This window comes from Sciurus vulgaris (genome assembly GCF_902686455.1).
Source record: "Sciurus vulgaris genome assembly, chromosome: 8".
NCBI classification, from domain to species: Eukaryota; Metazoa; Chordata; class Mammalia; order Rodentia; family Sciuridae; genus Sciurus; species Sciurus vulgaris.
Genome location: NC_136468.1, coordinates 117,627,533 through 117,642,776, shown reverse-complemented (window position 1 = coordinate 117,642,776; position 15,244 = coordinate 117,627,533). Strand labels below are relative to the sequence as shown.

The following is a 15,244-nucleotide window of genomic DNA, read 5'->3' as shown; positions in this document are numbered from 1 at the left end:
AGAGGGCTCCTGAGGACTTGTCTGGCAGGTGGGAGCCAGCACAATAGATTGTGGGGCCAAGATGAGGTCATAGCCCTAATTCCCAGAAGGGGCTGCCTCAGGTGAAATGTTCATGTTCTGTGGAACAGGTTGGAGTTTGCCTAAGGAGATGGGAACTAGATTTAGGAGTGTGAAAATTCCCTGCTACAGCGAGTCATATGGCCTGGGAGGGAAGGTGGCCAGCAGATGTTTCACACTCACCTCTCCGAGTCAGGCCTCAAGTCACTTTTTCACACTCAGTATTGTCAGTTATGTTAACTGCTTAATTTATTTAGTCTGCTCAATGGCCCAGATCAGGCCCACCACTCCCACACTTGCTGGGGACAGCTAAAGCACATCAGCCACACAACACTGAAGTCCTGGACTCAACACTACAGCAAACTTGCAAACTCTACAGGTAAGTACAGTCTATGTAGCAGATAAACTCTGGCCAGAGATGACATCCCACAACTCATCCAATCTATGTACATTATTTCATATATCACCCAATTGATATAACAAGATTATATTAACAGCAACCACTCTCCTGGATCACTCCCCCAACCCCATCCACCCCCCAATACAACCACCACACATTGCATTTATACCCCAAACCCATTCCCAATTTGTTAAATATGGTGCAAGTTCACAGACACTTAGGAGAGGCAAATCTAGTTGTGTTGTAGAATCCCTTGAGGTCTGGGTACCAAGGTGTAGGGTACCTCCAGGGTTTTCCAGTGCCCATGGCCCTAGAGTACGGCTCAGGAGGCATAGTGGGGAGCAGTGAGCTGGGCCAGCCTACAAGGGAGGTAGAAGCCAGATGGCCAAGCTCAGGGAGTTGTCTCTGTCTCAGCTCTGAGATTCTGCCACCACCTCTTCTCAATCCAAGTTGCTTTTTAGAATAGAAATGTTGAAAGGTGAGCAGTGGTTGTAATAAGGGTGGGGCCAAGAGGCTGTGAGACCCCCCACTTTCTGCCTCAAACCCTAGGCCTGTGACAGGCCACACAATCCTCCAAAACTCATCTAGTTCTAGGCAAAATGTCTTGGTCTTCTGACTGAAGAGCCCACCAGGATATGAGTAGCAGCAGCCAGGATATGGGCTTTCAAAAGGACAAAACTTTTTTCATTCTAGCCCCCAGTCCCTTTTTGTGCTCCTGGTGAGTGCTTGTTAAGACAGAGGATGCCACCCAGAAGTTCTCAGTCTCCAGTAGTACAGTTTGAGAACACAAAGAAGATCCTCACACATTGACGTGGTTCCTAAGCTGTCTAGAGCTACCCACTGGTAGATGAACATAAATTAACCCTCTTGCAACTCCTGGTCAGTTCCATCATACACTAAGAGACTCTTCAAACCCTACTCAGAACATGGAGTGGAAATGGGGGATATCACTGTCATTTTATACCCTTCAAGTGCCACCTGGCCATCAGTCTTCCTCTCATCCACACTCCTACTTGAAGTCCTTCCTCCACCCAGCTGGTCCAGAGACTTCAGAGCCCATAGGCATGTTCAACCCTGGGATCCTGCCCAGCAGGTCCAGGTCATGTCCATTAGTGTAAGCAAGAGCAGCCTCCTGGAATCCCACTGCCAGGAAGTTCCCAAGGGGTCCAGAGTAACAGATTCTTCCTGGCCCAGAGTCCAAGCATTTTCTTCTTCACAGCTTTCAGGCGAGTGTTGAATTTATAGACAGTAACCAGGCCCAAAACCTGTGGAGATGTGTTTTCCTGGTGTGCGCCTGCTCGCCTCCTGGGGAGGTAGTAGAGATGGCTCATTCTGCTTCTAAACAAGCCGCCAATCCACAGGAAGCCCAGACAGCCCTGCTCACAGCAGGGACAGGGCACAGAGGGGCAGTGCTGACTGTAAAACGCCCCCCTGCAGGGGGCTGGGCTTGGGCTAGGGGGGTGAATCCCGTGTCAGGCCGTACTGCATGCTCACAGTGTGGTCCAGCTCCTCCAGCTCTGCAGGCAGTGGGATGCCCAGCTCTCCCAGGTACAGGGAGAGGGCCTCAAAGGAATCTTCCAGTTTTGAGAAAGCCGGTCTGGAAAAAATGGGGTAAATAAAAGCAGATGGAATATGAGCAGGTCCATGGGGTAGTATGAAAGGAATTCAGGCTGAGGTTCAGTCACTTCCTGGTTGCATGAACTCAGGCAAATCCTTTAACCTCCTGGTGCTTCTATGAGAAATGGGCATGATATAATGTTACTGTTCCCTCATAGGATTACTGTAAAGATTAAAGACAACACTGTGAGAAGGCTGGCCCAGATGGGTATATTGGTACATGCCTGTAATCCCAATGACTCGGGAGGCTGAGGCAAGAGGATTGCAACTTTGAAACCAACTCAGCAACTTAGTGAGGCTCGAGGATTTAACGAGACCACCTCAAAATAAAACAAACAAAAAATGCTGAGGATGTGGCTTGTGGTTAAGTGACCCTGGGTTCAATCTCTGGTTCCAAAAAAAAAAAAAAAAAAAAGTCCAGGGAGAAAGAGCTCCACATGTCTTAGATAACATGCAAAGATCAAAGGTGGGATTGCATTAGCCTTCTTATCCTAATTATTTATTTATTAAAAAACTTTTTTTTGGTCAGGCACAGCCAGGCCTGTAACCCCAGTGACTCAGGAGGCTGAGGCAGGAGGATCACAAGTTCAAGGCCAGCCTCAGCAACTTAGTAGGGTCCTAAGCAATTTAGAAAGATCCTATGTCAAATTAAAAAAAAAATAATAAAAATAAAAAGGACTGGGGACGTAGCTCAGTGGTTAAGCATCCATGGGTTCAATTCCTGGCACTAAAAAACAAAAACATTTTCTTTGTGCAATGCTAGGTATAAAACCCATGGGTTCATGCAATGCCAGGCAGGTGCTCCACCACTGATCTACATCCCCTGCCCAAGTGCCTTTTTAAAGGTCCTTTCTAGTCCTATAACTTGCTGATTCCACAATAATGGATCTGTCCAGAAAGGGGCATTTCATAGACTCAGCAGTTATTCCCAAAGAGAACAAAAACACTAGCCTCCTAAAGCCATGGAAATGGCTTGGCTGCCCTGGAATCCTAAGACTTCTCAGGCTTCTTCCTCTTCCTTCTCAGTTTTGCTTAAATGTGATGTCACCTTGGTGAGCTCTAAGTTGATTACCATGTTTAAAATTAAAATTTGTACCCTAAACAGTCTTCTTTACTTGGCTTGACTTTTTCTCCACATTTGTCACCTTCTAATATTTAATATAGTTCATTTTTTCTGTTATTTATGAACTCACCTTGGGAGGCAAGTGCTTATTACCAGCCCCAACTCTCCTTGCTAGAATGTAAGCTCCATGAGGGCAGGCACCTTTGTTTTGTTCAGTGTTGTAATTCAAGCACTTAGAATTGCACCTAGCACATGGTAGGCAGTCAATATATATATTTTTGAATGTACACAGGCATTTAGAATGACTGAGAAGGGATATTAGCAAACAAATATTGTGTAGTTTCACAATTTTTCTTTAAGTTGTTACAGTGGTGTTTTTGAAGAATTGCCATCTTCTGGACTATAAAAGAACTCTAGAAGGGCTGGAAAAATGGCTCTCTGGTAGAATGTGTGCCTGGCAAACCCAAATCTCTAGACATGGGACCTCACACATACTATGCAAACACTTTACCACTGGGCTACATTTTCAGCACCATGATTTTTTTGAGGTACAGGGGATTGAATCCAGGGGTGCTCTGCCATTGAGCTACATCCCCTTTTAACTTTTTTGAGACAAGTCTTACTAAGTTGCCCAGGCTGCCCTCAAACTTGCAATCGTCTGCCTCAGCCTCCTGAGTCACTGGGATTATAGGCATGTGAAACCATATCTGGCAAGGCCCATGATTTTTGATAGCAGGAAAACAACAACAAAGATTCTAATTTTTTAATGCATGAACTTAAAAGATATGGGCTAACTTTGGTAATACTGAAAGTTATCACTTGAGAAAAAGTAAGGTAATTTTAAGACGACCTTTCTTTGTGTGTGGTACTAGGGATTGAACACGGAGCCTTGCATGCTAAGCAAGTGCTTTACCACTGAGCTACATCCCCAGCACTTTTGCTTTTATTCTTAAAATTATTTTTGTGGTACTGATGATTGAACCCAGGGGTACTTTAATACTAAGTCACATCTCCAGCCTTTTTATTTTTAGGGTGTCACTAGGTTTTTGAGGTTGGCCTCAAACTTGTGATTCTCCTGCCTCAGCCCCTTTTATTGCTGGGATTATAGGTGTGTACCATCCTGTCCAGTTTAAGATTTTTTAAAAGAATAAATGGGCCGAGCCCCAGGGGCACATGCCTGTAATCCCAGTGGCTCAGGAGGCAAGTTCAAAACCAGCCTCAGCAATTTAGCAAGGCCCTAAGCAACTTACCGAGACCCTGTCTCCAAATAAAAAATAAAAGATAAAAACAGGCTGGAGATGTGGTTCAGTGGTTAAACACCCCAGGGAAGGAAGGAAGGAAAGGAGAGAGGAAGGGAGAGAGGGAAAGAGAGGGGGAGAAAGAGGGGGAGAGGGTAAGAGGGAGAGAGGAAGGAAGGAAGGAAAAGAAAAGAAATGAATAAATTAAAGTTGCTCATTGTAGACAGTACCTACTGTAAAGTTTTTTTTTTTTTTTTTTTTTTGGGTGGTACTGGAGATCGAACCCAGGTCCTCAAGCATGCTAGGCTACACTCCCAGTCTAGTGCCTACTATAATTAGAAACTGGAAAAACCTGAACATTTCCATTATGTCAATTATAATATTTTCAGAGTCTCTTAAAGAAGTTCATGTTGTCAACAAAAATGATAAAGAGGAATACTGGGAGGTAAGAAGGAAAACACAGCAAAATACAAAACTTTATTTACTATGAAAAAATGCATGTGTATGGACAGGGAAATATAAAAGCATGAAGTCACTTGTTAGAATGGCTTGGGTGAATTTTCTTCTATTATTATTTTTTAAAAACTTGTGCGGGTGTGCTGGGGAATCAAACCTAGCACGCTAGGTGAGCAATCTTTTTTTTTTTTTTTTTTTAAATATAGGCTTTATTATTATTACTATTTTTTTTTTCAATTTTTTAGTTGTAGACAGGCACAATACCTTTATTTATTTTTATGTGGTGATGAAGATCGAATCTAGTGCCTCATGCATGCTAGGAAAGTGCTCTACCACTAAGCCACAATTGCAGCCCCTAGGTGAGCAATCTTAACAACTGATCTACATCCCTAATATTTAAAAATTTTTTTGTAGCCCTGGGAATTGAACCCAGGGCTGCCATAGGCTAGACAAGTGGTCTACCACTGAGCTATACCTCCAGCCCCCAATTTTTTCTTTTAAATTTTCTTTTTGGTGGCACAAGCCTGTGGTTCCAGCTACTTGGGAAGCTGAGGCAGGAGGATTATAAGTTCAAGGTCAGTCTATGTAACTTTGTTGAGACCCTGTCTCAAAATAAAAAACAGGGCTGGGGACGTTAATCAGAACAAAAAGAATCCACAAGAATTTCCTTTTAATAGCTGTGTCTCTGTGTCCCATTCAGTTCACTTGTTACTATGCCTTTGTCTCCTTCCCCTCAAACCTGGTATATGTCAGAGTTGTCAGGTGGCTTCAGTGTTTGCTGCATTCTTGAGCTCAAGTCTTCTGTCACCCTTTGTGCCTGAGAAAATCTTGGAGGTGGCTTAAGACTGGAGTAAGCATCCCAAGACCCTATGAGCTAGGAGAAAGGGGTATGATACCAACCTGCTCTCAGGCTCCAGTCTGCAGCAGATAGCAGCCAGGGGAAAGAAGGCTGGGGGGCAGTCTGTAGGGACAAACTTCTCCCAAAAAAGCTTCACGTTCAGACCAAAGTCCAGTGTACGAGGCAGGCAATCAGGATCTGCATACACTTGCCCAATGATCTGTTGATAAGATGGCTGATTAGAAAGGACTCAGAGGACAAAGTTATATGGCAGAGGAAACAGATGCTGGTATGTGAACAGGAGGATTCACAAAAGAGGGAGTGGTAAAAACCTAGGTTAGAGAGCTGCTTGTTTTCTTCTCTCCAAAATTTGCTAATCCAGACCTCTCTTTCCACTGAGAATCTGGTTACTAAGGATGGTATGGAAGACCACAGGACAATGTTCTGAATTGGCACATAAAGGCTCTCAACTTCCACTTATCCCAACTTGCCCAGCCTGTTTCCCTTATGGCTGTGTCTAGAATCAATGCTCTGTGAGGTGAGGGTCTAGGTTTGATTCATGTCTGAAACTCTGGCACCAGTTTAATTCTTTGACTTAGCAGATGCTCAATTGATGTCTATTAAAGAAAAAAAAAAAAAAATTTTTTTTTTTTTTTTGGTGGCACTGGGGATTAAATGCAGGGCCTTCCACTTGCCAGGCAAGTTCATTACCACTTAGCTACATCCCCAGCTCTTTTTAAAAAAAAAATTATTTTGAGTTGGGGTCTTGCTAAGTTGTCCAGATTAGTCTGGAACTTGGGATTCTCCCACCTTTGCCTCCCGAATAGCTGGGATTAAAGCTGTGCACCACTGCATTCCACAAAGAAAATTATTATTTATTAAAACAAACAGACAAACAAAAAAACTTTCCTTCATTATCCTAACCATTCTTTGTCTTTCCTCTCTTTTCCCACTCACAACTTTGTGGGAATGACAGAAGCCTTCAAATGTATGTGTTTGAGTTCTTTGAGATATACTGAGCTCTGCTGCTGTCTGAGTGCTAAATTGCTAAAGGCAGGAATCTTTCCAAGACTCACTCTGTACCCTGTGGTTCCTAACACAGGGTTGGTACTTCCAATTGATAGGCTTAGGTCCTAGGGAACAATGAACAGAGGGCAATTGGAAAGGGCTACAATTGGCCTAAAAACTAATAGCAAACGAACAATCCCTTGCCTTTCCTGCTGTAATTTTTTCCTGTAACCAGTACTGGGGATTGAACTCAGGGGTACTCTACCACTGAGCTATATTCCTAGTGTTTTTAAACATTTTTGAGACAGGGTCTTGATAATCTGCCAAGGCCTCAAATTTGCGATCCTTCTGCCTCAGACTCCAAGTAACTAGGATTACAGGTGTGTACCACCAATCCTGGCTTCCTATTGGAATTCTGAATCTTATTGTCCATGTGACTAAGAACAAATCATTGCCCCTGTCTGAGCCTTCATTTCATCACCTGAAACAACCTGCTTAGTCCTTCTCACAGGGCCAGTGAGACTCAAATGTGAATGCATTACAAATACTAAAACCTTATATCATGTTGATTTTATGGTGAGCTATTCATCCCTAGGAGGAAAGAACCCCAAACATAAAATAAGGCAGGGCTGCTAGACCTGCTGCCTCAGACATGGTCTCTGTGCCAAAGCTCACCTCGCAGAGAACGATCCCAAAAGAGAAGACATCCACTGTCTCATCGTAGCTCTTTCCTTGGGGAACAGAGGAAAGCAGGCAGTTAAGTTGACATCCCTTACCTGCTGCTCTGCACTGGGTGCAGGGTCAAGCCAACCCAAAGACAAAAACTAGGGCTACAGAACAGGTTCTGTGGTGATGCCCCAAAGGCTGCCCAAGATGGGTGCCACTTGAAAATCATCTCTACTTAGTTTTGAGTGGCCTGCCTTGGAGGGACTTCATACAGCATTGCCCAGAATGCAACTGCATGGTACGATGGAAAAGAATTGCACCCACATTCATTTGGATTCTGCTTTCAGCTAGCTGTGTGCTCTAGGGCAAGCCACTGAACTTCTCTGGGTCTCAGACTCTGAAAAGGATTTTATCAGGCCTTACAACCCTGTGCCTTTCGAGGATGTCCTGGCTGGTTTGAGTATATCCACCAGGGGGCACCATACTTCAGTTCTCAGCCTGGAGAGAAAAAAGCTAAGGCTGGGCAATGAATAGACTGAGCTCTCAGCTTTAAAAAAATTACATATTTAAAAAATACATTTTTTTTTTTTTAAGTTGTAGATGGACACAATACCTTTATTTTATTTTTTTATATGGTGCTGAGGATTGAACCCAGTGCCTCACACATGCTAGGCAAACACTCCACCACTGAGCCCAGCCCCAAGCCAGTCTTATTTGAAGCCACACTTCACCCTATGTCCAGGAAAGCACAATGATCAGTGCCCAGTCCTGAGCTCAGGGAGGAAGGAATTTATGAGGTATGGCCTGGTGAAGGTTAAAAATCATCAAGTCCTCAGCTCTGGATGCTTGGTCCTCCACTTCTCAGGCCTCTCCAGAAGTTCTTGGGCCTTAGCTATAAGATAGGACTTGTTTTCGCTCAGGGACATTCCCTACAGGACTTAAGGACTCACCATTCAGCATCTCAGGAGCCATCCAGTAAGGGTTTCCCACCACAGTGTAGCGTTTCTTGCGGTCATTCTTGCGCAAGGTACGTTTCTTGGTGGTGGCCTTCTCCACTGGGGGCCTTTTCCTTTCTTCCACTATAAGCCGTGACAGCCCAAAGTCTGCTACCACCACAGTCTTGTCCTGGTAGGACAAGGGCCAGGTCAGGACCTGGTGGGGATGTTATCAAACCTGGCCCTGGGGTGTGGGCATAGGCAAGAGAAAACACAGAGGAAGGAAGCAAAGGTACACAGCAAAGGGGAGTCACAGAAATAGATGTGGCTGTGCATTTGTGTTTCTATCAGGTGTCTGCTGATAGATTCCCAGCTCAAGAGAAGGTTTACAACAGAACCAGAAGCCCTGGAGGGGTAGGACACTGGAACCTGTAGAATGGAATTTAAAGGTGGGACAGGGGATTTGTTTTGTTTTTCCCTGTTCTGCCTTGTTCTGAAAAAGATTTGAGGTAATTGCTAGAACTGGGATAAGAGAGAAGACAAGGTGAGGCGGTCAGTGGGGAGACTTGGTGAGATAAGCTCTTCGGATAGCTACAAGGCAGTCATGTGAGAAGGGATTAAGATTGTTAGGTGTGGGTCTGGAGAGTGGGGCCAGAGCCAGTTGGTGGACACCCGGGAACCCAGATTGCAAGTCAACAGGAGTAACAATAGTGTAACAATCACAGCTGAGGGGTTGTGGGAGGAATGCTGGCCTCAAACTGGTCACTAAATTTATTAGCTCTGCAGCCTCAGATTCAGGTTTCAGTTCAAATGCTATAAAATAGAGTCAGCAATGAGCTGTTTTACAGGGGCAAAAAAATGGTACATTGACAGGGTTCTATATGCTGTTAAGGAACTTCTGAGGGCCCCCCAACTTTTTACAGTGTTAGGGATCAACCCCAATGCCTTGTAAGTGCTCCACCACTAAGCTGCCATCTCCCAGTGGTGAGGTCCCTTCTAGTTAAATGAATTCAAAGAAGTGACATTGTATCTGCATATATCTGGGAACTTCCAGAAGACAGGAGTGCCTTGGAAGCAGCAGGAAGGGCAAGATAAGGAGACCTCAGGCAACACCTTTGGCCTGAAGTCAGAGCCCATGGTCAGCTTCCTTGGTGACATAAAAGTCAGGAGGGCTGGCCCTAGGGAGGTTCCAGCCAGACCCAGAGTGAGGGACATACCAACTTGATGAGGCAGTTGTGTGAATTCAGATCCCGGTGGATGATGCACATGGAGTGCAAATAGGCCTAGAACAGAAACACAAGTCAAAGGCCAGTAAACCAACCATACCCTGATTCTGGAAACTGCTCTTTGCCCAGGCCAAGCTGCAGTTTCAGAACCCAACCTAGACAGTGGAGTCAAGCCCTCCACAGCTACTCCTTGTCCCAACATCTACTGAAAAATAAAGGCTGCCTGGGTTTCCTCTCCCTCCCTGCAGTCATCTCCTGTTCATCTTTTTTGTTCACCAATTACCAGCCCATGAGCTGGTCTAAGACCTCATTGCTCTCTCTTGAAGTCACCAATTCCACTGGGTCATGGGCCCTGGCTCTTGCAGCTTCCCCATCACCTCTACCCAGTTTACTTAGATCAAGGCCATCTGAAATGAGTGCCTTCAGATGCATGCTCCCACTTCTCCCTCTTTTTTACCTTGTCTTGAATCTCTTGATTTCAGTAATTTTGGATCCTTTCTTGACTGTGATAGGGAAGAAGTGACCTCCTTCCTGGTCTAACTAGCTCTATGTTTATGACATTTACCTTTCCCCTGAGATTCTACCTTCCTCACTCGATTTATACTTTAACCTCACCCAACCCAACCCCTGCCCCATACCGGGGGTGGAAACCAGGGCCTCATGCATGCTAGGCAAGTGCTCTAACACTGAGTTACATCTTCATCTCAACCTCCTCTCCCTCTTCTATCTAAATGTTTTTAAACAAGTTTCTTTTGGCTACTTCCTCTCTCTAGGGCTCCACCTTTGGTTCTTGTCACTCTTACAAGTCACTTCTTTTTTCCTTCTCTTCCCTTGCAAATGTGGAAAACGCCACTGTTCCTTCTCTGGCCCCTGGCAATGCTGCTTCCAGCCCTAGCCTCCTGGAGCTGCTCACACACCTAGGGCCACACACTCAATGGGCTGGAGCTCAGATGATTGCCTGCTTTTCCCATGTTTCTTGCTCCTAAAAGTTCTGTATATCTGTTTTTTTCCCTTCCGGTCTCCTCAGTGTGAGCCCTTCTCAAAGCCATCTTCCTACCAATCACATAGATGCCTTTTCTGTCTCACAGCTCCAGCTGCTCCTTCTCTGCAGATGCTAGGTGACCAGCAATCCACCCCTAACCTACTGCCTCAAAGAGATAATTCCCTACTCAGACATGGTGGGAGGTTCTGCTAGCATATCGGTCTTAGGAGGCACCAATGCAAGAACTTTCTAATCCCAAATTTTCCCTGTCCAGCACTGTGACACTAGGTACCTCAGTTCACCCCAGCTCTTTCCCTACGTCCTGGTCCCTCACTGTCAACCAGTTTCTCCATTCAGACTCCATCATGTCCCTCTGTAGGTACCTTAATTTAGAAACCTGAAATGCTTCACTGTTCCCCTAGCCAGTCTCCTTTGAGACTCTCCCAACTCCATCCCAACCTACTGACCATTCCACACTCATCTTGGAAAAGGTAAGGCTGTGGTAACAAAACATTCTTGTTTAAAAATCTATTTGTCTTATGAAACACAGAACCCTAATTTACTATTTCAGATGAATACTGCCTTCGTGAACCTCATATAAAGAAGAGTAGTTAAAATCTTAGATGCGGACGGGTCAGACTGACCAGCCCAGGACTTCAGCCCTGTCTCTGAAAATTTAACCTCAGCTTCTTATCTAGAAATGGAGGGTTGTGAGGAATAAACATGTTCACATGTGTTAATACCTCAGCTCAATACCTGGTACATACAAAGCACTTAGCACTTACCAACTGCTAAGATTGGATTCATTAATTCCTGAGAATACACACAGTTTCTTCCTTTATACTCCCAGGTTTTTGCTGCTGTCATCACCTAAACCTTAGAGCTTCTCTGAGACTCATCTAGAACTCATTTCCTCCCTGATTTCCTAGGCAGTGAGGTGCTCTGCTTGCTCCAAGGGCTCTCAGCACTTGGACACCTCTGTGATAGCAAGACCAGGCCATCTTGTGCTATGGTTTGCCTCTTTAGTTTACCTGGTCTACTCCTCATTTGTCCTTAGAGATTTGGAATCCTTTGAGAAAAGGGTTGTGGTCTGAGAATAGTTGGCCAGGGGCAATTTCACTAGCACTGAGAGAAAAATTTAGTAGTCCTTAATGCCTCAGCCCACATAATTTGTCCAGGATGGGGTATTTGTCTTCCAGGGCAGTCCAGAATTTTCACACCTCTCCCTATTCCTGTGCTCGTAGAGTTGTTAGTGGGACTCACCATTCCAGAGGCGATGCCTTTTGCAAATCTGACCTTCTGCTGCCAGGGGAATGGGTCCTGCAAAGTAGGGGAATGCCAGTCAGAGGCTATGGCCACAAATGGTCCAGGTTCCATGGGTTACCATGGCATGCCAGTTAAGCCTCCCTGTCTGTGTTAGATGCCCCCAGCATGCTCTAACAACCTGCCAAGGCTCTTGGTAACTATGGGGCGGTATGCTCACCACACTTCGCAAAAAATCTTTTAGTGTGCCCCCTTCAATGTATTCTGTCAGCAGGTTCAGCTTCTTGTCCTTGTATAGCACACCAATGAACTTGAGCACGTTGGGGTGGTCTAGGCTGCGCATCACTTTCACCTGGGCGAAAGTAGGGGAAGGCCAAAGAGGGTGGATGGCTAACTTTCCACCAAGTCTTCCCTCCACCTGTCAAAGAGTCAGCTCAGTAAGCATGAGCGGCATCTCTTAGCTCCTACCTTATGTGATGTGGCCAGGCACTAGGATCAGGGGGAGGGAAGAACACCACTATGTGGATGGGGATGGCCTCACAGGCCTGGTCCTTGGGATCCTGCCTTTCTAGGAACTTTGCTGGTGAACTGGAGTGGAAGGGCCCAACAGTAAAACAAAGGCTTGGGAAGCAGCACCTAGAACACAGGTGTTCCTAACTGCAGCTACTCCATGGAGGAATGTGGGAGGGATGGTGAAAACTAGATTATCAAGGGGTGTCAGTTTTCTGGGAGTCCCACTTTAGGGTCCCTACAGGGTGTCCAGGTTGTGACTATAGCATCGAGTTGAATTAAACTGGTTTGTTTTTATGTCCATCACCTCATAGTATGAGAGTTTCTCTGAACCACATCTTGTTTTTCCAGGATCCATCACTTGTACCAGGCTTATGCTGTCTTTTTTTTTGGTACTGGCACTTTAACCCAGGAAGGTTTTAACACTGAGCTATATCCCCAGTCCTTTCTCTTGTTTATTTTGACAGGGTCTTGCTAAGTTGCCAGAAGCCAGCTCAAACTTGCCATCCTCCTGCCTCAGCCTAAGTAATTGGGATTACAGGCATGTGCCACCATGCTTGGCTTTGTGCTGTTTTAAAACAAGTGTTCATTGAACAAATAAATTATGCTATAATTTAGAGGGGGTAGGGATGTTCCTGCAGTGCTGCTCGGTCTTTAAGACAGTGATCCCAAACTAAGTTTTCTCTTGAAACCACTAAGAATTTCTCCTTCTTCTAAAGGTGACACCAAATCCCCCAATTCCACTTTCTTTCTTTCTTTTTTTTTTTGGTACCAGGGATTGAACCCAGGAGTGCTTAACCACTGAGCTATGTCACCAGCCTTTTATTTATTTATTTATTTTTATGTGGTGCTGAGGATTGAACCCAGTTCCTCACACATGCTAGGCAAGTGCCCTACCACTGAGCTACAACCCCAGTTCTTATTTTTTATTTTGAGACAGGGTCTTACTAAGTTGCTTAGGGCCTCACTAAGTTGCTGAGGCTGACTTTGAAGTTGCAAACCTCCTGCCTCAGTCTCCCAAACCACTGGGATTATAGGCGTGAGCCACTGTGCCTGGCTCTTTCTTTTTTAAAAGAGAGGGTTTCACTACGAGGCCTTAATTCTCCTGCCTCAGTCCCCCAAGTGGTTGGGACTACAGGCACAGTGGCATTTCCAATCCTGCTTTCTTACCTCAGTCAGGAAAGTCTTCTGTGTCTCCTCATCACATCGAATTAACTCCTTCATGACCATCACTTTGCCTGTGGCTTTGTGTGTCACCTACAGAGAGGGTGACTATTAATTGTGCAGAAACCAGAGGCAGTTCTGGAGAGCTGTTTGTGGAAATCTACAGCTGTAGCTCAATGACAGAGTGCTTGCCTGGCATGCGCAAGGCCCTGGGTTCAATCCCCAGCATCATGAAAAACAAAAACTAAGCAACTGGCTGTCCCATCCCTTGGAGAACACACTGAGCCAGATAAGACCAACAGAGTTCATGTGTAGAGAACACAGCATGGGGCAACAGGGGACTCAGAGGGAAGTACACCCTCTTTTCTGGACAGCTGGGCATGCACAGATGAGAAGCAAGAATCCAGAGAAGGGAAGTAGGGAAGGAGGCAGGAGAGGGCACTGCCAAGCCAAGCAGGGGCTCTGGTCATCTGGTACTGGAGTGAGTTACTTGGGTGAACAGAAATCTGGCGGGGCAAGAGGGTCAGTGCCACAGACATGCACCAGGGAGCTGGGTGAGTGGGGTGAGCTCTCCAGCCCTGCTGTCCCACAAACTGAGATACATGGCTTACCTGACCCCCCCTCCCAGCTTTCAGCAGAGGAGGAGGAGAGAAAGAGAGAAAAGTTAGTCCCTGGGCTGTTCACAGCGTGAACAGGGTGGCAGGAGCCATTCCCCCATGTGTTCCTTGCAGCATGGCCAGCACTGGGGCCTCTGGGTACTTTACACACCCCCCACTGACACAAACAGTTCATCCCAATCCTTGTCTCTTGAGCCACAAGCTCACTACAGCAGTAATGTTGCCCTTAGGTGGCTGGGGCGGGGTGGGGTAGGGTAACCTTTACACCATCACCTGCAGCCAGGGAGGCCTGGTGTTCTGCACAGTGTGGAGCATGACGTGGGGATATGAACTCCCCAAAAGGAGGAGGAAGAGGTGTAAGGGGCAGAAAAGTGCAGAAGCTGCTGCCTATGCTCACCTTGATGGCCTGCCCAAAGAAGCCCTTTCCCAGGACCTCCCCATGAATCAGGTCACATGGCCTGAAGATCTGCTGTGAGTAGCTGCTGGAACAGCGGAGGGATTCTGAGCGGCTGATGTCTCGGCTGAGCAGCAGGGGCTCCTTGGGGGAGCTTGGGCCAGGGGACTTAGAGATGCTGTTACTGCGCCTGAGGATGAGGAAAGATGAGGGTAGAAAAAAGTCCTTAGAGACCAGTCAGAACACCCTTGAGGTAGGAACCTCAGGTGCACCCATTTGTTCCAACATCTGTAGTTCAGATATTATTACTAGGGAGCAGGGGCTCTTACATCAGACAGATGCTGTTTTGAGCTGCAGACACCAGAGTTTACTTAAGCATAGTAAATTCAAAATGGGAAATCTGGAGGCTAGGGATGTAGTTCAGTGGTAGAATACTTGTCTAGCATGCATGAGGCGCTGGGTTCAACTCCCAACACTGTGAGAGAGGAAAAAAAAAAGGGCAGTGGTGGAGAACTCTAGTACTTCTCACCTGGAAGAATTAACTAGATTGTTAATGTATAATGTCCAACATATTACAGCTTTATAGATGGTAATCCACTACTCCCATATCTGCTTGATTCAAGGTACTAATTAGGTTATAGTGACAGCATGTTATCATACAAAAAATAAGCAAATGAGATTATAGATATTATGTACAACCTTTTTTTCCTTTGGTACTGGGCATTGAACCCAGAGGAGCTTAATCACTGAGCCATATCCCCAACCCTTTTTTGTATCTTATTTAGAGACAGGATCTCGACAAGTTGCTTA

The 15,244-nt window shown here is 45.7% G+C and overlaps 1 protein-coding gene across 6 annotated transcripts in view; it reads right to left on the bottom strand.

The window, feature by feature from the left end:
* Window positions 1-281: 281 nt before the first annotated feature.
* The window catches only part of LIMK2 (LIM domain kinase 2), a 72,796-nt gene continuing 57,833 nt past the window's right edge, over window positions 282-15,244 (bottom strand). For 3 of the 6 annotated variants that reach the window (XM_079149707.1, XM_079149711.1, XM_079149709.1), the window contains 9 exons: window positions 14,438-14,624; window positions 13,430-13,516; window positions 11,970-12,167; window positions 11,750-11,806; window positions 9,496-9,561; window positions 8,294-8,468; window positions 7,353-7,408; window positions 5,732-5,889; window positions 282-2,054 (listed from right to left, as the gene is read on the bottom strand). In XM_079149707.1, coding sequence (XP_079005833.1) covers window positions 1,910-2,054; window positions 5,732-5,889; window positions 7,353-7,408; window positions 8,294-8,468; window positions 9,496-9,561; window positions 11,750-11,806; window positions 11,970-12,167; window positions 13,430-13,516; window positions 14,438-14,624 — 1,129 coding nt within the window. In that variant the 3' untranslated portion in view covers window positions 282-1,909. The remainder of the gene's footprint in view (window positions 2,055-5,731; window positions 5,890-7,352; window positions 7,409-8,293; window positions 8,469-9,495; window positions 9,562-11,749; window positions 11,807-11,969; window positions 12,168-13,429; window positions 13,517-14,437; window positions 14,625-15,244) is intronic. The other 3 variants (XM_079149710.1, XM_079149708.1, XM_079149712.1) reach the window with 2 other exon arrangements.